The sequence below is a fragment of the Alligator sinensis genome, unplaced genomic scaffold (assembly GCF_000455745.1).
Source record: "Alligator sinensis unplaced genomic scaffold, ASM45574v1 scaffold919_1, whole genome shotgun sequence".
NCBI lineage: Eukaryota > Metazoa > Chordata > Crocodylia > Alligatoridae > Alligator > Alligator sinensis.
The window spans coordinates 1,135,121-1,156,420 of record NW_005842191.1 but is presented as its reverse complement, the minus strand read 5'-3'; the positions used below and the strand labels follow the sequence as shown (position 1 = coordinate 1,156,420).

Below are 21,300 nucleotides of genomic sequence, written 5' to 3'. Positions count from 1 at the left end.
CCCCCCCGTGGCGGGCGCCAGCGGCTGCGGGCCCCGCCCCCACTTGTCGTGCTGGCCAGTGTTGGCTGCTGCTGCCTGCCCGGAGCTCGCATGCTGGGCAGCAGCAACAAACGATGCCTGGCACAGCAAGTGGGGGGGCCACAGCTGCTGCCGCCATGGCACAGCCCCGATGGGCAAGCCTAGAGCTGCGTGGAGCCCAGGCTGGCAGCGGGCATGGGCTACAGGCTGGTGCTGTGGCTGGTGCCCCACGCTGTGCCCAACCGCCCTGTGGCCGGTGCCCCATGCTGCAGCCACTCGCAGCCTGCCTGGGGCTTCCTGTGCCTGCTCAGGACAGCCCCGCATGGGCTGCAAGCAGCTGAAGCAGGGATGACTTGCCATGGGACAAGCTGGGGCCGCTTTTCCCCACGCTCTGCACCAGCTCCTTCCCTGTCCTCCCTCCCCCCTTACCTGAGGTTCCTGTGCTGGGGCAGCCAGGTGGTCCCAGGCCAGAAGCCCCTGCTGGGGCTTCTGGCTGGGGTGGCAGGGCCAGGTAGGCTCTGTTGAAGGAGCCCTCCAGGGCTTCCCCTGGGTCCTACTGCCCTTGGAACCAAGGACAGATAAACTTTAATTTTCTAAATGTTTTTTAGGGGCTGCACAGGCTGGATAGAATGGCCTCACAGGCTGCATCTGGCATAATGGCCTGAGAGGCTTACTTGCCTGTGGCCACTTGAGCATAACTTTTTCTACCTTGCTAATGATCCACTGCAGCCTCCACTTCCTCCTGACTCGGCATAAAAAGTCCAGGGCTGGATTACTTTGTTATGAACCAAGGGTGAAGCAGACTGGCTGAAAAAGCACCCAGGGACCAGCTGAAGTAGTGCAAACTCTATCAGTTCAGGGACTTAATTATAATGCATGCAAATATGATGAATCAAAAGCCTTGTCTTTGCTTTTCTTGAGCTTAGAACCCAGAGCTCAGCTTATTAGATTTCCTAAATGTCATGACAGAAGAGGCTTTGGAGAAAAATGGAAAGGGGCAGAGAAAAACTGTACTGCTTTGTGCTTCAGCATACCAAGGGCAGATGTATTGATCCACACAATGCAGTTTGAGCTAAACTTTGGATTTCTTCACATGAAGAGCAGTTTCACCACTTCCTCTGTTCGATTAGTCAATGATTTATTATGGCAGGTGTTGAATGACTAAAAGCAAATATTAATTCTGTGAAAGATAAGTCTTTTGTTTGTTGCTGCAGGTTCCTCCCCTTATTTTGCTCAGAGTGGTGCTGGTTTGCATATCTATGCTTTCCTTGGAAATCTATTTTAGTATTACCATAGTTCAGTTTTACTGACCTGAGGTTTTTCTCTTGCTAAGTCTTGTCTGTCCTATTTTAAAATCACCAATCCAGGTCCTTTCTTTTATACTGATCTGAGCTTTTAAAAAGATCTCTACCTTGTAAGAACTTAACTCTTTATTTTACTTGATTTAAAGAGACTCAAATGTAAATATAAATTAAATAAATTGTTCAACTGTTGTGACCATGGACTTGCAAACCAAGTTATCAGTGACTTTCAATGTTATCAGTAACTTTCACTGCCAAGCTTTTCCTAAAGGGCCTTTCTGCACCTTCCAAAATCAATAAAAAATGACTGCCAGTAGACTCTCTTTCTTTGGGATATCCTTCTCTTGCATAATAAATCTGCAGTTGATGCTGTGTATTTGAGTGTCCATGCTGATGTACACATGAGACTATATGACAATTTCCTGCCTTGCTCAAGAGGCAATAATGATAACTTTCAATCCTGGTTTCATTAGTGCTGAGCTAGGGAAGATGTTCCAGGGTTAGATTCAAATGTGTTTTATTCTTTTCTTGGTAGCCGGTCAGACAGTCTTGATCAAATTCCTAACAATGTGGCTCATGCAACTGAGGGGAAAATGGCACCTGCCTGTTGGAGGGCAAGGCATCGCGGCAAAGCTAGGAAGAAACGGCACAAAAAGAAGTCCAGGCTCAGAATACAGACAATGGTCTCTACTAAGCAAGGACCCAGAACACCAGAACAAGAAAGCTGTATGCCGATTCCGGTCCAGGTGAGACCCCTTTGCTCATCTTCTTGTGCTGCAAGCAGAACACGTAGGATTTACGTAGTGTTGTTCTTCAAGGTTTGGGTTGAAATTGTCAGTTCTTGCTTAACTTTCTCTTGTCTTCCAGGAAGATGAAACCCCCCAAAATACTTTCTTCAGTAATGGCTCCTGGTTTTCAGAACTGTGCAAAGATTCGGTCTGCAATCAGTTCCCATTTGAGAAATCTGGAAAGGTGCTACCCACAGGCAAACTCCCTTCACTAAGGAACCAACATGCACCACGTTTGCACAAGTTGATAAGCCCAATTCAGTACCTTAATCATGTTTGGAAGCCTCCCTGTCAGAGGAATCATCTGCCTCAGCCAGAGACACTCCATCCCTTCCCCTATAATATATTACAGCCTGGCTTCCCAGCTCTGGACAGTTCTCTTCATGCCATGAAACTGAATGCTCTAGAGACATACCTCCAGGGTGATTTGGCCTATGTGGATTGTGGGCATCATTTACCTGGCCTACGATCAGAATGCAGCTTCCCAAACTGTGTCAGCCAGTCCATGAAAACCAGCACGGACAAACTTTCTGTGGAAGAATACCTGGTGGATGCCTTAAAAGGGAGTGTGAGTCTCGGTGAGCCGCGAAACTTAGCCAGCCTAGCCAAGACGTGGAGAGGAGGCAGTCTGGATTCAAAGGAGCAGTTTCAAGAGGCAAATGAAAGTGAAGGGGTCCTGCTTAATGAGGTGATCTATTTCATCCCATGCCTGGGCCAATATGGTGCTAGGCAAAGTATCCAGTATGTTCCTTCATGCACGTCTCTGTCTGTAAGAGAACTGAATGTACACACTGTCCTAAATCTATTTTTACTGATGTGTTGCAAAAAGATCCGTAGAAGTAACTCTCAATCTGAGTCCTATCCAGAGTGTAAATCTCCCATAAAGAATATTCATGAATTCAAATACTGTATCAACTCTTCTAGCTTGTAGAATGTGGCCACATTTACATATGGCTTAAAATGCATCACCAAGAGACATTTGGTATAGTGGGCCTTTGTGCCTGGAAGAGGTTTCTGCCTGTAGCCATCTACAAAGACTTCCTTGGTGTAATTATTTTTCTTTGTAAAAGAGCTAGTCCACACAAGTGAACATGTCATAACATTCTGTTTGCTATTTGACCATTAGCAGTTTTTTGTGCTACTAAATTGTGCCTGTGAGACCTGGTCTATTCCATTTGCAAATCCCATGCTTAGTCTCTCATAACCTAGCAAAGAGGTAGCTAGGTACCAGTCTAACCAGCTGCATATATACCCATCAGCTACTTTGGTGTAGGCAGTACTTCCAGGAGTGACAGAAGTGCATGTGAAGCTTAGAGGCACAACAGATCCTTCTCTGCTTCAGCATCTTGTCCCACTGGCCTTCTCAGCACTGACCATTGAGTACTTTCACTTGGCCAGAAAATGAACAAAGCAACCTTCTTTGGATGGGGAAGTTGTTTGGATCTTCAACAAAACAGATGGTTTCTCTTTGGGTCAGATGGGTAGAGTTATTTAGATTACTGCTAACCACACAGTGATGCCAGAAGTAAGAATGGAAGGAAATAAGGAGGGTCTTCTGAATTATGTTCAGAGTTTTAAGGGGTTCAGTGGGTTCTTGGGGTGCTTTCTCTTTTTGAATCTCAGCCCATGACTGCACCATGGCAGTCAAGTTGCTTACTTCAGCTTCTCTTTTGACTTCTAACCTTTAGAAACTAAAGCCAGTGGATTACGAGTACCGAGAAGATGTTCACTGGACCAAGTGCCATGGCTCCCTGGGTGTTGGCTCTTTCGGGGATGTGTACAAAATACAGGACAAACAGACGGGATTTCAGTGTGCTGCCAAAAAGGTAATGTGAAAAAATGTATTGGATGGAGTTAGCTCCCCTTTCTGAGGAGGCACAGAGAGCAGAAGCTAGTTCCCTTTTTATTCCAGCTTCCAAGGACTAGGTTTATTATTCTTGAATCAATAGCTTAGTGTAACCATTCCTAAATATCCAAGGGCAAAGTACAAGGTATAGTCGTGCATATGTCAAACAGCAGAACTAATTGTCTATATGGATAGTCTTACTTTTATTGCACATATGTACATGCTCAGCCCCATTTATAGCAGTCAGGAAGTGTGACTTAAATATTCCTCAGGGCATGCTCTGAAGACTGTTTTTCTGAGCTGAGAGGACTCTGGGGTTTCTGAAATATCAGAAATGTGTTTATAGCTCCTGAGTTAAAGGGTGGTTCCTAAAGTAGTCTGCTTACCTAACTGTATTCTTAAAATATGTGCCTGTGCCCCAAACAAAGTGTAGGTGCTTTTTTTTTTTTTTCCTACTAGATGTGAGAGTGAACTGATAAAATCATGTGGCACTACCTATTCAGAAAGAGGATGATCCTGAAGATTTTTTGCAGTACAGGTTTCTCTCGCTTTACGCTGTACATGTGTTCCTGGAAAACTGTGCATAACTTGAATTCACATAAAGGGAACCCACTTTACAATGTAAGAAACAGGGATATGTTCCAAGACCTCGACTGTATTGACACCCAGACCCATTTCTACCACTTTTACAAGACAATTTTTGTACTCACCAGCAGCAGACAGTACACACAAGCACAGGGCACTATCATAATGGGGATGGCAACTACAGAAACATGTGTTGCAGACAAGTGAGGAACGGAGATCCACACAGGAGACTGTATTTTGGTGCGTGTCACTCCCACGTCGCACCACACAAAGCAGCTGGTTGCGGGCTTCCACCACACTGACTGCATAAGAGTGTATTTACCTTGCATAAAATGAATTTTTGGTATATATACAGAATCCACATAAAGCGAGGGGAAACCTGTATTATCCTTTGTTCTACAAACATAACGAACAATACCTGTACCTATGAAGTGAAGTGAATTTTTATTATAGGCTCGGCAAAGCAGAAACTGACATAGCCAGTCATGTTTTAAATATTGTACAGTGAACCCAGGCGGATGATTTCTTGAAGTGATGCATGTCGAGCTTAATGTTAGCAAGGGGATTTTTTTTTTTTTTTTAAGTTTGTCAAAGGCTCCTGCAGTGGCAGGAGATGCAACTAATAGATCACATTCTCACATAATTTGTACTATTAAATTCAACAACAGGGTTTAATAATCTTTAATACAAGAGTTGGATGTAATTTTAAGAATTGCCCTAGTAGGCTGGGCAAACACGGTATTGGTAACGTGAATAAAAATAGTCAGCGAGTGTTAGGACTTAGTTCAAATCAAAATCTATTTGTGACAAACACCTACTTCACTGCAGAAATCATAAGAAAGACATTGTGGAACCATCCAAGGTCAGGGCTCTGACACCAATTAGATCTAGTACTGACCAGGTGTAACCACCTAAAATAAATCCTGCATACAAGGTCTTATCATACTGCTGACTGTGGCAGTGACCATGCCTTAGTCTACTGCAAAGTAAGAATTAATGTCAAAAAGATCCACCGTAGCTAAACTACCAGTTGCCCTTAGATAAACATCAGCCAAACTAAAGACATAAAAAATGCAAGCTATTCAGTGAAGAAGTTGTTAGGTAAAATTTGCTTTCACAACTCAGCCACTGAGGCTTGGGAAAGCTTAAAAACTAACATGTACAATGCTGCTATAACAGTGTTTGCCAAACACTCACAAGAAAAAAGCAGACTGGTGTGAAGAGCACTCTGGAGCCCTTCTACCACTGGTTGAGAACAAAAGGACAGCGCTAACCAACTATAAGAAATCTCCCAACACCATAACACTAGCATCTGAGAGGCTGAAAGAGAAATGCAAAAGGAGGCTAAGAGGTATGCCCAAGATTTTTGGCTGAAACTGTGTGGTGATATTCAGAAAGCAGCTGATGCAGGTGATAGCTGTAGAATGTACAAAGGCATCAAACAAGCAGTTGGTCCAGTGGAGAAGAAAACAGCTCTGTTGAAAGACTTAAATGGAAATGTCTTTACTGATAGATAAAAGCAATTTGAGCATTGGATTGAACTCTATGGAATTATGCTCCAGTGAGATTGTCAAAATCCATCATAACTTCGAACTGTGCTAATCCTTAGAGCTCTTCATGTTTAATTTCAGTGAGCCTATGCTAGAAGATTTTCAGAAAGCCATTAAATCCATTTCTGGAAACAGGCATCTGGCAAGGACTGCCTGCTGAAATCTACAAATGTGCCAGCAACGGGTTACTTTGAAAACTTCATGAAGTGATTCTCCTCTGGTGGCAAAAAGAAGCGGTATCACAAGATTTCAAAGATGCTCAGTTTAAACAATTATACAAAAAACAAAGGGGATAGAAGCAACTGTGACAACTATAGAGGTATCTACCTGTTGAACACTGTCGGGGGGGGGAAAAATGTCACTCACACAATGCTCTCTAGGCTGCAGTCTCTGGGTGAAAGAATCTATTCTGAAAGTCAATGTGGCTTTTGCTCAGAATGCTCTACCACTTGTCGGGGCCGAGGGGCTGTGGCCAGCAGCCCGGGCACGTGGGCCGGGAAAGTCGGCATGGCAGACTAGAATTAGGCACTGACGTGTAGAGGTTGATTAAAGATTATTTTACTTACACGGTAGATGGTCGTGGTGCAGGCAGGAAAACTTGCTTGGTTACAGTTGTAGATAGAAGAAAAGAAGAAAACTCGAACGATGAGAGCTCTCTGAACCCATACGAGAGTCCGTGCTGTGACTCTCAATGAGCGCGCAGGGCAGGGATACGTCGGGGATCGTGCGGTGACAGGGAGAGACTCTTGATGGCTGATCAAACCACCAGTCGGTCCGAGATATACGTAGAAATCCACGAGGTAATCGTGGACTCCTTGCCGGAATTCTCTCGGATTTCTCCCGGAATTCTCAGAATCGGGGTTCTCAGGATCCTCCTGAGATTCTCGGAGATCTCCGACTTGGGCGGAAATTGCTCAAGCCTCTTATATGGCTAGCAAGCCAATCGCTAGCCACCATGTGGGAATAATTTAGAAACAGCCAATAATGGGGAACAAATTTACATACGGGTGGCGGGAACTCCTTTGCACCGGGGTTTTTCTCTCTACAGCTGAGAATTGCACCCTGCAAAGAAAGCTCCATGTGGCAGGAAATAATTCTGCAGTGCCGAAGCGCGCACACAATCATTGGGTCATGACACCACTGATATGATATTTTTTTTGGTCGAGCAACTGCAAGGGAAGTGTAGACAACGAATGCTACTGTACGTGGCCTTAGTCAATCTGATCTTAGCCTTAGTTTCAATATAGTCAACAGACAGGGCCTCTTTACTGTTCTGAAGAAACTGGGTTGTCCCTCCCAAACTGTTGAACATCATTCACTTATTACATCAAGGTATGAAGGCAACTGTACTGTATGAAAACAAAGAATCAAATGCCTTTGACATCAACAGTGTGGAACAAGGATGTCTTAGCTCCCATGCTTTTTAACATCTTCTTGCTTCTTCATGCATTCAAGGGCAGCAATGATGGCATTTATATTTGAATCAGACTAGATGGAGGCTTGTTCAAAATTGCAAGGTTTAAAGTGAAAACCATGGTGAAAAAGCTGGTTCTGACAGATTTCCTGTTTGCAGATGATGTGGCCTTGGTTGCCCACAGTGAATATTCTCTGCAAAATCTCTTGGGCAGATTTTCTGAATCTCATGCAAGAGTTTCAGGATGGCAAGTAGTCTCAAGAAGACTGATCAATCATATACCAAGGTTAAAAAAAAAAAAAAAAAAAATACCTGACATCTCTCTGGGGGAAGGGTAAATCTCTTGGTGCTGTTGACAATATTTGTTACTTGGGTTTTATGATCATGAGGAATCTTGACTTCCAGGCTGAAACTAACAGAATTGGAAATGCAGCTAAGAATTTCAGGCTATTACAGAAATACGCATGGAATAATAGCAAGCTATCAGCTAAGGTGAAGACATTAATCTATGAGACGTGTGCTGTCATCTCTGCTTTATGGTTCAGAAATGTGGACTACATATGCTAAACATAACAAGAGACTGAACAACTTCTGCATAAGAGACTGAAAATAAAATGGGAAGACAGAATATCAAACACAGGGGTACTAGAGTGCACAGGACTGACACACTTATAAACCATTATCAAGATGAAAAGGTTGCCATGGATCAGCCATGTCAGGAGAATGGGAGAAGACCGTATCTCCAAGAATATTTTGTATAGTGAAATTTGAGAGAGACAGACAGCTCTAGAAAGCAGGGTCACCCTCTATGGTGGTACCACAATGTGTCCAAAAAGTATACGAAGTCATTTAACATCAACATAGAAAGCTGCGGGGAGAATGCAGAATCCTGTTCAATCTGGAGGGAATATCTGACACTGGGCAGCTCAACATGAAGCAGCTTTGATCCAGAGGTTGGAAGCAAAGCAAGAAAAAAGAAGGAGCATGCTGTAAATTTGGACACTAACCATGAGTGGGTGGTGCCTCCTGAATCTGGGGGGGGCACCCACAGAAGCTGCTGACGGCGGCACCAGGCCCCACGGGGGGGGGGGGGCGGGGCCCGTGCCCCCCCCTACCAGTCACCTATGACTCCAGCCTAGACAGCATATGGATCTTTGAAACTTTTAACAAGCTGTGTCGCTCTTGAATTTATCAGGCATCCAACTAGACCTCTTAGGTGTACACCATGATCCAGAGGATCAGTGGTAGCATACTATTTACTTTTTGGTGGTTGTTAAACATATTTTTCTCACATTATTCTAGCAGCAATCAGTCAAGCTTCTAAGGCATAACCAATTTTAGAATGGAAACATTAGATACAGCAAAAGATTTTTTTTTTAATTAAATCTTAATTTCATCTTAATTAAAATTCATTTTTTTCCTAATAAAAATTCTCTCTGCCTGACTTTTTTCTGCCATGTGAACAAACTTTATATAAAAAAGTCAGTAAACTAATACAACTGATCTCATCTCTTCCCTCCCCCCCTCCCCCCCCACTCGTGTGTGCTACATAGTGAGGGTCATCATGAACAAGAAAAATCATATACCTCCAAAAATGTCATGTTATCTGTGATTATATTTAAAATTATAAATGCATATAATGGCTTCATGGAAGCAAGAGCAGGTCATAATGTCACTGCCAAAACTTACAGATCTTTCCACTTTGGTTAATTATCCACCTGGCAATGCTTAAGGAATTCTGTTACAGATAATTGGGGCCTATGTTGGGGGTAGGGGAGGGGACACACTCTCTCTCTCTGTCTCTCTCTTCTGCGTACAGTTTTTTAATGAGGACTTCAGAAAGTATCTGTTCAGCTGAAGAAAAGGACTTGTCTGTGCATTTCAAATTTGTCAAAATATTAACTAGCAGTTAAGAATACAAACAACCTAAGTTAAGACACCTTAGCCTTCAAGTGCAAAGCCTGGCTTGTCTGAAATTACCACACTCTTTACTGGAATCAAGCTACCTACTCTTGTTCGATCAAACTTGATCTTGTCAGCAGCTGGTTTAATCTCAGGCCCTTAGAAACCAAACTAGCTGTGGCTTGGACTGTTGACAACAATGAAACATAAAGCATCCTTCTCCCACCAACGTCCAAATGAGTCATGTTTTCCTTCAGCAGAGTTTTGTCTTTGTACAGCCAGCTTCATGTGAATCAGAGTTCTGTTTAACTATTTGCCTCGTGTAGCATTGCTACTGCCTAATGAGTTGATTACTATACATTGGTTTTTTTCGAGTTCCCTTTTTAATTTAGTGTCTCAGTTGTGTCCAGTGTTGCATCTCTGCTGGATTTTCTTGTTCAGTCTCTGAGGTTTTGACATTTGCATGTTCCCAGCTTTCTCAAAGTGTATTTCTTCCATATTGGTGTGGAAGTTGAGCACAAACAGAGAAACCAGGCAGTGTGCTGTCAACCATACAAAGCAATCTGATCTTTACAGTTTGGAGCACAGTTTTGCAACTTACGGCCTTTAGGCCCCTAGTTACAGGAGTGTTTAGATAGAAGCACGCTAAGTAGGTTGTTGGTGTCCCTTTTTAACAAGACCTATCTAGGGCTGACTACTTAAACCTTCTCACCAAAATGGTGCGAATTCAACCACAATAACAGAGGCTTTGAAAAGAGGCATGGTAGTCTGAGCTCTCTTCTGTCTGCTTTTTTTTAAAGCTGCTGGTCTCGTTGCTGTGCTCCGAGTGCTAGGGATTCTCATATCCCATGAGATCACATAGTTGAATTTCTTTCTCACTCAAGAGTGTCAGCTTCAGCGCACCCAGTACTGTGCACGCTGGGTTTAGCGGCCCTTTTTTGCCTCTAGAACTGCTAGTGCTGAAGTTCAGTTGGTATTTTGTAAAAGGCTCAGTTACTCAGTGCATAGAGGGGATGTCTGTGGCTAGGATCTTCTATGGAGACCTATTCCATGACTCTTGCTCAGTCTTCTTCTTTGGTTCTCCAGGTGCAAGTCGAACACTTTCGTGCAGAGGAGTTAACGACATGTGCTGGGGTGACGAGTCCCAAAGTTGTCCCTTTGTATGGAGCAGTCAGGGAAGGTCCTTGGGTTACAATATTCATGGAGCTAATGGAAGGTGAGGAAGAAGCTAGCATAATGGAAGTGGCACTGTTCCCATTAAAAGAAATATATACTACCTTCTTTTTTTGCTCCCACTTAAAAGCTGTTTGACTTTTTTGGGTATTTTTTTTAGAGGTGCACCGATGTATCGGTCCACATCGTATTGGCACCGATTAAAAGGAAATTGACATTATCGGCAGTCGGCTTTTTTTGGCTGATGTGGCCAATAATGTTGCTGATAGATGCCACATCCATGTGTGCAGCTTCAGCATGTATGTGGGCCAACCTGGCAGCTTGGAGAGCAGCATTGGGTTGGTAAATCCTGTGGAGAAGGGAAGGGGTATGGGGAGGGGGGCAGATCATGGCCACCGTGGTGAGGGAGGGAGGGAGTGGGGCTGGGGCAGGCACTGCCCAGCCAGGATGGGGTGCCTGATGGAGCTGCAAGCAGCTCATCTGGAGGGCATAGGGAAGAGGAGGGAGGGGGCGGCTCCTGCCACAGCATTCAGTCCCAGGGGAAGCCATGTGGGGCATGTGCCTCCTGGTTCTGTGCATGGGGCTGGGGCAGGGGCAGGCTGCCACTGGGCTGGGGCCAGGGCAGTGTCGGGCTCTTCCCAGCGCAGAGAGGCTGGGCTGGGGCTGTGCTCAGGTTGGGCGGCAGCAGCACTGGGAGCGGGCTCTGGGCCCCCCGTAGCCCACCCTTCCAGTGCTGCTACCCAGCACAGCCCTAGCCTCCCCACCCCCCGCTGGGAAGAGCCCAGTGCAGCCCCTGGCCCGAAGCATGCAGTGGCAGTCATCTCCTGCCCATGCACAGAGCTGGGGGGCAAATATCCCCCATGGCTCCCCCATGTATGCACACAGCAGTGGGAGCTACCCCCCCCCATGCCCCCTGAATGAGCTCCTTGTGACTGTCCAGCGCCCCACCCTGCCCCAGCTCCACTCCCTCCTTTGAAGCAGGGGCCTTAATCTGCATCGCCCCATGCCCCTTCCCTCCCCTGCACCCCTTCCCCCACAAAAGACTTACCAGCTGGATGCTACTCTGCAAGCTGCCAGACTGGATGTCAGCAACCAGATCGGTATCAGCCAATATGACCCATTAATAATCAGCTACTGGTATTGGCCCAAAAAATCGTTATCGGTGCACCCCTAGTATTTTTGGATTTTCCCAGAGTTCATTGCTGAGTGGATTGGAGTAGCTGGTGCTCATCACTATTGATGCATAGGAATGAGCATCTCTTGAATGATTTCCTGACTTCAGGATTTCTGAACAAGGAAGGACAACCATTTCTTAAAGCCTCTGCCTGAAGCACTTGACTGGATACTACAGCTTTCATTCTTAAAACTAAAGATTCAGTATATAAAAGTTAATATTATTACAACATGTAATATATTACACTGGAGCAGGGAGTTTGTAGTAAAACTAGATACAACCTAGCAGAGGTTCAGATTCCATGATCTACTGGGTCCCTTCTGACCCTAGAAATCTATGAAATCCCTTGCATGCAGCTCTTCCTGTCAAACCAGAACAATGGGAGGCACTGCCTTTTGAAAGATGAGGTTGATATGGTCACATTGGTAATGGGCTGATGCAAGGCTACTGAACTACATGAGACTACTGGGATCTATGCGAAAGGAGGTTATTGGGCATCACTACAGAGGGCCATTGGACAGGTATAAGACTGAAATGAAAACTGAATTCTCTTATAGGTGGCTCACTTGGGCAGCTAATTAAACAGACGGGTTATCTGCCGGAGGACCGAGCCCTCAGTTACCTGGAGCAAACACTAGAGGGGCTGAAGCATCTTCATGCTTGCAACGTTCTGCATGGAGATGTAAAAGGTAGAGTTGCATTTAAAGCACCCTTTTATTCTCTCTCCTTTTTCTTTTAACAAGCTTTGAGTGAACAGGTTCCTCCTGTTAATTCCACATCACTCTTGGGTGATGTAGTGGGACAATTTACTTGTATTTTAGCTCAGTACATTCAAGCTCAAAGCTCCATTTTCATTACAAATGCTACAGTTTTAAGGCTTCCGTTCCTTGCTCAGATTGGCATGACTGGCTGTTTTGCCCTGGGTGGTCCAGGGCTGATAAAAAGGGACTCTACAGGTTAGAACTGAGAGGTATTGATGAAGTGGTGCCTAGCAAGAGCTCAGCAGACTAATGCTATCTGCTTACTTTCATGAGTAAGTTTGTAAGAGAAACTCTTAGGTTTGGGCTCAACAAAGACTTTAGCTTTTTGGCTGTCTTTGCCCAAGGGTGACACATGAAAATGAGCTTGATCTTTAAAACTTTCTAATTGACAGCGGACAATGTGCTCTTATCCAGTGATGGAAGCAGGGCTCTCCTCTGTGACTTTGGTCATTCTGCTCACCTTCATCCGGATGGCTTGGGGAAACGCTTGGTGACAGGTAAGGTCTGTCTGCAGTGTTCAGGAGACTTTCCCACTGAGCCAAGTACTTTCTGTCTCTTGTACCTTGTTATGTTCTCCACTATCAGGCCAGCCTTGCCACTGTAACGTGTCTGCTGGTTTAACACGCCACTTTCATCACTGCAGTTAAAATGTGTTGATGTCTTCATGATAACATTATTGGCAATGGGTTTCTTTTATGCCTGGAACTTGATCTCAGGCTCCTAACCCAGATGGTGGCTTTCTCTAGTAAAATGAAATCAATTAATCTAAATAGTTGTCTGTCTTGTTTTTAAAGAGAGCCTTTAAAAGGTTTTTCTTTTTTAAACAGCTGATACTATTTTATTGTGTCAGCACCTGAGCCCCTGTGGTGAAACACTGGCCTCCTTGACATGAATAATTTATTTAACTTCAGTGAAGGCCAGGAGTTCATCCTGCCTGTAAACATGGGTGCCTGTTCCAGCTGTTCATGCCATGAGTTCCCAAACTTGCCTGCGTAAGGGCTATGTTTTGCATAGCAGTTTTGCCTAGAGGTGGAGTGTAGTCTCTTTCTGGCATATCAAGGGGCAGGTAGAAACAAGACAGAGTAAACTTATGGCCTTCAGGAGTGATAGCTAACAGCATGCAGTTCTGCTTTTTGGTTCAAGTTGCCTTTGAAGTTGTCATTGTGGATGAAAGTCTAGAGCACCTGCAGCTTCATCTGACCTCTGGAGCACATGTTGACTGCTCTTTGACTTCCACACAGTGGGTTTTACAGTAATCTGAGTTTTCATCATGCGTTTTAGGGGACTACGTGCCTGGCACAGAGACACACATGGCTCCAGAAGTAGTAATGGGCAAGCGCTGTGACTCAAAGGTGGATGTCTGGAGTAGCTGCTGTATGATGCTACATATGCTCAATGGCTGTCATCCTTGGACCCAGTATTATAATCATCCTCTGTGCCTGAAGGTGAGCAGACCCAAGAGTGCAACAAGCAGGAGACCCAAAGTGAAACTTTCTCTATACATAGAGAGGCAGTGTGCTTCAGGGATGATATCCAAAGTGCAAAATGGAACTTGTTGGTAGTTCCAATCTTGACTTAGGAGTGAGTCACTTGCAGCATCTGGGTTCACGCAAACTAGCTTCTTTGTCAGTTATTGGGGCATGTGTTCTAAATTGCTTTTAAGATTCCACTTGCATCTGACTACATAGTTAAGTCCTGGCATTGAAACAGATCTGCTCAGTTAAGCAAGTGTGGGGAAGAACCTGCCACTGAAAGCACAATGGAAAATATGTTGGTTCGGCTTAATCTTTCACTGCTTCTTTCTCGTAATACAGATAGCAAAGGAACCACCTCCTCTGAGGGAAATCCCGCCTACCTGTAGTCCTCTCACGGCTGAGGTCATTAAAGTGGGGCTGGAGAAGGAACCAGTTAAAAGAGCTTCTGCAGCTGAATTGAAGGCTAAAGCTGATACTGCACTTGAGCAGTGTAAGTCTTATTTCCAGGCTTCTGCTTATCCATCCCAGGCTAAAATGGTCAGCAATCAGTCACATCTGAATTTTGCTGCTTGTCAGACTGTGCCTGATCCCTGTTGTAAGTAATTTACAAATTGCCACAATACAGGATGCAGCATATGCATCGTCTTGCTGCTCCCTGTCTACACTCAAAACAGGACTAATGTGTCTGACTGGGGTTGCTTGTAGCCTTCTCTCCTATTAAATTGTCATGAAGGAGTCCCATGAGTTGACTATAAAAACTGATTTATTTAAGCATTGTCAGGCTCTTGCATCCATGTCTGTCTTTAGAAGCAGCTGTGCTTTTTGTAAGGCTGCTAGTATGAGTCAACACTCTGATAAGCAACTTTAGATCTCCTTCATCTAGTGAGTAAACAGGTGGTCTTTGTTATCCAGTACATCAGAACATTGTGGATTTGTCATACTTTAAAAACCCATGCATATGCACTATCCCTGAGACGAGTCAAAACTTTGTACAGCACAGACCCACTGGAGGGCTCCATAGTATGTTGGAGCTTTTCTCTAAGTTCCTGGCTTCAACTCCTGATGCTCCTGGGTGTTTTACAGCAAGGTGTAGTGCACAATCCTGTTGTGGAAGAAGTTTGCTGCATTTCTTCTCTCTGTATAACTCTCCTGATGTACCTTTTGCTTTGTAGTGGGAGGTGTGACAAGCCCCTGGAGGGGGGAGTACAGAGAACCTAGATGCTTGTCTCTGAACCAAGAAAACAATCCACAAACTTCCCTGTCCTCAACAATTAACCCAGTTTCTGAGACTGCTTCTGGCCCAGACTTGGCAGTCAGTGCTCCCTGTGTAAGTCGAAGCCTGCAGCCACCATCTCTGGAACTGTCAGAAGAGACTGCGAGAACCTCTTGGAATCTGTGTAAGGAGTTCCTTGGGGTCTGTGATCCCACTCCTGTCCTCACCAAAAGCAGCAGCTATGCAGAACGAGCAATGACTGTTTCAGAACAGGAGCTTCAACAGTTGGAAATAGGTAAGACATGCACTGTGCAGTATTTGCTCAGGAAAATGCCGCTTTTCAAACTATTAGCAGTATGAAGTAGTGTGGCAGTTCATCTGTTTTTTTTCTGACTGATTCTGGTTGTTCTCTTGGGTGTCCAGAAATTGTTGGTTGGTTTCCCAAAAAAGGGGGGAATGTATTTGCTACACACACTTCTCCCTTTTGTCAGATATATTGAGTGTTTCAGATCACTCAAATAAGCAATGAAATTGGTGCCATGGGCTGTAGGTTATTCCTCCCTTCTCCACTGAAGAGATCTGGAGCCTTACCACTTCTGTAATTGAATGGGAGCTGAGAAGCTGGGCACTGTCGAATCGAAGCATAAGAAAAATCTGATTGTCTCTGTAAAACAGGAAAAGCATTTGATGGGGAACTGTCAAAATCAGACTAGTGCAGCTAAGATCAGTCTGAATTGGCTGTATTTCTGCAGGAAGTTTGGAAGGCACTATTCTTGGATGGTGGCAGGGTTTTACCATGCTAGGTAGTAGCCCTTGGAAACCTTCTAAGACTGGGCCTCTTCAGAGCATGCTAATACGTGGTCTCTCTAGCCCTCTGGCTGCAGAGGCAGCAGTGATGCAAGCCACTCCTCATCCTGGAACACTCCAGCAGCCTGCATCTGTAGGATTCAGAATCATTTTTTTTTTTTAAATGTTTCTAAACCTGCTACACATGGGGATATTTCAGATGTTAAGTTTGCACCCATGAAAGTAGGTATTGGCTTTAAAAACCCTCCAGTTTGCTTTGTGTCCAAAGAACCCTTAGCCAGGTATACCTAGGAAAAAAAATAGGTGGCTAAAAATAGTGGGTAATAAGAGCTGAGACCATGCACATTAGTCCTGGCTCTGGTCTTGACTTGGCTTGTAACATTGTGTAAGGTATAGGAATGGAAGGAGAGGGGACCCCCAGGCTGTCAAAGCAGCATCCTGTGTTAAACAGGTAGCTGTTGGTTTAACCGAAGTAGTTTACAGAATTGCCATTTCAAAGCACACTGTTGTTCCCCCTCTGTTGGTGGACAGCAGGATGGTTGAGAGTCACTTCAATGTTTGTAAAGAGTTTAAAACTGAATAGAGGATGTTAGAGAGCTTCAGGTATTAACTGGAAAAAAGAGAATGCCCTGGGGAAGGCATGAGACTAGAATGTTTGCAAATGTTTCTTTCTCTTTCTCTCTTGCTTGTAGAATTATTTTTGAACAGCCTGTCACAGCCGTACTCTCTGGAGGAGCAAGAGCAAATGCTTTCATGTCTCAGTATTGACAGTCCCCTTGCATCTGATGCCAGTGAGAAGGTGAAAATAAGCAAATGCCAGCAGTGGTTGCCTTGTGGGTTGTTGGGGAAATGAGAGCAACTGCCTTTTGATGGGGAAGTGAGAGATAATGTGACAGTCCTTCTCTGGACACTGTGTTCCAGAGGGGATTTTCCCCTCTCTCGCCAGGGCAGTGTGTACACTGCTCTCTACAGTCTCAGCTTCTAGTGCATCCTGTGGTGTAACCTAGGACCACAGGCTGCTGAATCCTAATGCTCTTGGCCCCTGCTTGTGCAGAAGCAGGAAATTGAGTAATAATGGTGGTTACTTTTTTACAGAACTCCCTGAAGGCCTCTCAGAGCCTGAAGGACACCATGAGCTCTGGAATTCACTCCTGGAATAGCCAGTCAGATGGACAGAGCTTCAGTTGGAATAACCTGCTGTATCGCAGTCGACACACAGACACTCCCAGCTATTTCAATGGTTGGTCTATTTGTGTCTCAGACTTGGTATGAATGGGTTGGCACAGCTTTCTTCTGAAGATGTGGGTTGATGATGTCAGTTCAGCCTCTAGTTTGCACTCGAATAGTTGTATTTCTCTAAGCTTCCTCCCTTTCAGTAGCTCCATCAGCTCAGAAACCTTCCCTTGGAATTTGGAGGGCATCTTGTAAAGCATCTCATCCCATATAAAAGCACATGGGCTGTCCAAGAGGTTCAGCCATCTGCTCCTATTGATCTGAGAGGGGTGGAGGGTGTTATAAGCAGGGTACTTTTATGAGGCAACCAGAAAAAAATGGCTGAATCATGGCGCTTAGGGAGCAGCTGTGCTCCACATATGTCTGTAGCTCCCCTGGAGCCTCACAACTCAGAATCTGTTTGGGAGGACTTATCCTTCATCACCAGCAGACTTCCCCAGGACAGAAAATAAGTGGAAGGCCACTTCTTGCTGGCCAGCCTTTTCCATGGACTACTTCCCTGCGAAACCCAGCCCTTTTTATGTGGGTCATTCTTGTCTGGACAAGCTCCTGTACTTATACAGGGGAAGATCTAGATACACATGGCACTAAGTGGCACAGATTAGTACCTTGGGTACATGTCAGTGCATGGACATTGTCAGTGCTCTGTAGGACAGCTGCATACTGGACTGTAAAACCCCAAGCTTGCAGCTGGAGTGAACAGCTTCTTTTTGGATGATTTCAGGAGTGAAAATCCAGATCCAGCTGCTAAGTGGAGAAAACCTACATATCCGAGACTTTCACAGGACAAAGGTTGGAGACATTGCCACAGGGATAAGCGGCCAGGTGAGGAATCGGCACAGTGCTGTGAATGCATGGTTCTCCATGGGTGGACAGTGTACTGATGCTTTGGAAGCTAATGAACTAATCTGTTTAAGCACTATAATAACTCACCTGGTAATTGCTTAGTCAGTGCTGATAAGAACATAGGACCACAGGGCTCTTCAAATCAGTGTCCTACAGTTAAAAGCATGAGGTTAAATGATCCCTTTCATAAACTTGAGTGTGGTAAATAGCTAGTGTTTTTTAGTCACCACTTCTGATGAGATTGTTGAGTTGTTAAGGTCCTGGGACTCCTTTTTGTTACTAGAGATGCTTTTGGCTTTCTAGGGAGATTAGAAATACCACTCCTGTAGAGGTCTGTAGTGTTATCAGCTGAACAAAATGGGCATTGCATTATTCTGATGCCCCTAGCTATCTTGGAAGGGATGCTGGCCATCTTCAGTAGGCTAGTTGTGTCAGTGGAAGCTATGAGGAAGGCCAAAAAAACTAGCAGCATCCTGGCACTAAAGCTTACTTGGTCATAAAAAGCTTTCAGCTTCTGTGAATAAAAGGGCTATAGAAGTGTGAAATATTCATATATAGCATTGCCCATTCCCATGTCTGGCATGGCCTTTTCACTGGGATGTCACAAACAAAAGATTGCCAGTTATAAAGAAGAGATCGTAGAGGTCTCACTCAGTCACCCAAATTTAATGATCAGCTACCAATAGGTGCTAAGTGGTGAAGAAATCCAGCTGCAGCATAAGTGTCAGCTAGCCTGGCTTCTAAAAATATTTCCTTACCTGGGAAGGTTGGAACAGCATTTCTGGTAAATAAAATCTTTCACCTTTACATTCCTTGTTGATTTTAAGTGCTAATTCCAGGTAGACCATGTGAGGGGAGGTACTGACTTAACTTTGTCTACTAGATGCCACTTAGCTTTTTGTTCTGGTTCACAGATCCCAGCCTCCGCTTTCAGCCTTGTTACAAAGGAGGGACAGCCTGTTCACTATGACATGGAGGTCCCAGATTCTGGTATCGAGCTACAGTGTACCCTTGCCCCTGACTGCAGCTTCAGTTGGACCTGGAGAGTCAAGCATGGTCAGCTGGAGAACAGGCCATAAGGCCTCTGGCTTTGGAATTTGTTACCTCAAAGTATGGAACAGCAGAAACCCACAACTGCCTCTGTTAATTCACCAAGTGTCAAGATTTGTGTTTTCTACTGAAATAGGATGGGAGTGTTGTTGCTTCTTGCTCTAGTGCCTTGGCTTCTTGCTATCTGTCCACATCCTGTCTCTAGGCACATGCTGTACTTATAGTGTGATCTCCAGAGCCGGGGAATCACTCTTGCTTTAAGTATGTTTATAATTGAGATTGGGAACACAGAAGTTCCTGACTGATTTTCAGAGGAATAGGATTGTGTTTTCCAGGAAAACGCCAGTGGTTCAGGAACTTCCTAGAGGAAGAAAGCTGTGGTCATGTATGTGGTGGTAGAGGTGCTATCCAGTGATGGATAAACTCCTTGCTGCCTGAGGCCTAGAGCAGGGGAGAATCTTGGATGCTGTAGCTGGCTGGGCTGGGGCAAAAGGAAAATTGTCAAACCCTTCGCAGCAGATTCTTTCAAGGCTGTTTTGACAAGAGTAAAGGGTTTGTGTCCCTTCCCAAAAGAGCTTTCCTTTTCTGATCTCAGTAACTTCTGCTTCATTGCCTCTGATCCACATGCTAACATCTAGCATTACCTTGTCCTTTCATCATTATAAGCAGCAGATGTCGGGAAAATGCGTAATGGTCTAGAGCAGTGGTGCTCGAGCTTTTGGCCCCATGGGCCAACTGAGTGGTATGAGGCTGAATTAGGCCTTGTGCTGTCTCCACTTGTCCCCATGGTCCCAGATTGGGCCTCATGCGTTGGTTGGCCTTTGTGCACTGAGATCAAGCTCTTGTGGCCTGTGTCACCCCTGCCTGGCCCTGCGTGCTGGGATCAGGACCTGGTGGCCTGTGCCACCCCAACCCAGCCACACGTATGGGATCAGACCTTGGGGCCTAGCACTGCCCCTGCACAGTCCTGTGATCAGGTGCCCAATCTAGCATGCAGGGCCTGGGGCTCCCCATGGGACTGGAAATTTAGCAGCAGGAGAACAGTGCCAACAGTGCCCTGGTGTTGCCAAGTTTTCAGACCTGCGGGGAGCCCCGTGGGCTGGATGGCATGGCGCTGGGGGTTGAGTACTTCTAGTTTAGTACATTAAGTTGAAACCAGGGTGTCTTGAGATCCTTTTAAGTGTTGCCATGGGGTGCTGCACAGTATTAACACTTGAATGGACAAACACCTACACATGATTTAACAAGAAGTGCAAAGTGCTGCACCTAAGGAGGAAAAATGTCCAGCACACCTACTGCCTAGGAGATGACCTGCTCAGCAGCACAGAAGTGGAAAGGGATCTTGGAATCCTAGTGGACTCCAAGATGAACATGAGTCATTGGTGTGACGAAGTCATCAGCAAAACTAACTGCACTTTATCGTGCATCAGCAGATGCATGACAAACAGAACCAAGGAGGTGATACTTTCCCTCTATCGGGCGCTGGTCAGATCGCAGTTGGAGTACTGTGTCCAGTTTTGGGCGCCACACTTTAGGAGGGATGTGGATAACCTGGCAAGGGTCCAGAGAAGGGCCACTCATATGGTTAAGGGCTTGCAGGCCAAGCCCTATGAAGAGAGACTAGAGAACCTGGACCTCTTTAGCCCTCCGCAAGAGAAGGTTGAGAGGCGACCTTGTGACTGCCTATAAATTGATCATGGGGGCGCAGAAGGGAATTGGTGAGGCTCTACTCACCAAGGCACCCCGGGGTGGTTACAAGAAATAATGGCCACAAGCTAGCAGAGAACGGATTTAGACTGGACATTAGGCATCTAGCTGGGGTCATCTGAACCCAGCACTCTTTCCTGCCTTTGCAGGGGGTCGGACTCGATGATCTATTGAGGTCCCTTCCGACCCTAACATCTATGAATCTATGATTCACAAGATAAACCCAGAAATGTCAAATAGGAATCCACAGTCTGCCCTGCTGTGGGTTTTTTGAGTTCTTTGTACTGTAAGAATTGCTTTATTATTTTTCTGTAGTCAAAAAGTGTGTGATGGCTAGGAGATGATATTTTCTAAGGGGTGCCTTGAGTCTAATGCTTTGGAGAGCCACTGGTTTAGTAGCTGAAGTTGGAGGCTTGGGAGACTAGCAATAGCCCCCTTCTACCAATAGGTGAACAGA

The 21,300-nt window shown here is 45.2% G+C and overlaps 1 protein-coding gene across 3 annotated transcripts in view; it reads left to right on the top strand.

Annotated features, from left to right (window-relative positions):
* The window catches only part of MAP3K14 (mitogen-activated protein kinase kinase kinase 14), a 29,318-nt gene extending 8,840 nt beyond the window's left edge, over positions 1 to 20,478 (top strand). For all 3 annotated transcript variants that reach the window (XM_025207323.1, XM_006026389.3, XM_025207324.1), the window contains exons 5-17: positions 1,855 to 2,065; positions 2,187 to 2,795; positions 3,796 to 3,933; positions 10,491 to 10,620; positions 12,309 to 12,440; positions 12,905 to 13,009; positions 13,794 to 13,957; positions 14,327 to 14,477; positions 15,160 to 15,495; positions 16,700 to 16,806; positions 17,103 to 17,247; positions 17,965 to 18,065; positions 19,001 to 20,478. In XM_025207323.1, coding sequence (XP_025063108.1) covers positions 1,855 to 2,065; positions 2,187 to 2,795; positions 3,796 to 3,933; positions 10,491 to 10,620; positions 12,309 to 12,440; positions 12,905 to 13,009; positions 13,794 to 13,957; positions 14,327 to 14,477; positions 15,160 to 15,495; positions 16,700 to 16,806; positions 17,103 to 17,247; positions 17,965 to 18,065; positions 19,001 to 19,165 — 2,494 coding nt within the window. In that variant the 3' untranslated portion in view covers positions 19,166 to 20,478. The remainder of the gene's footprint in view (positions 1 to 1,854; positions 2,066 to 2,186; positions 2,796 to 3,795; positions 3,934 to 10,490; positions 10,621 to 12,308; positions 12,441 to 12,904; positions 13,010 to 13,793; positions 13,958 to 14,326; positions 14,478 to 15,159; positions 15,496 to 16,699; positions 16,807 to 17,102; positions 17,248 to 17,964; positions 18,066 to 19,000) is intronic.
* Positions 20,479 to 21,300: the final 822 nt, after the last annotated feature.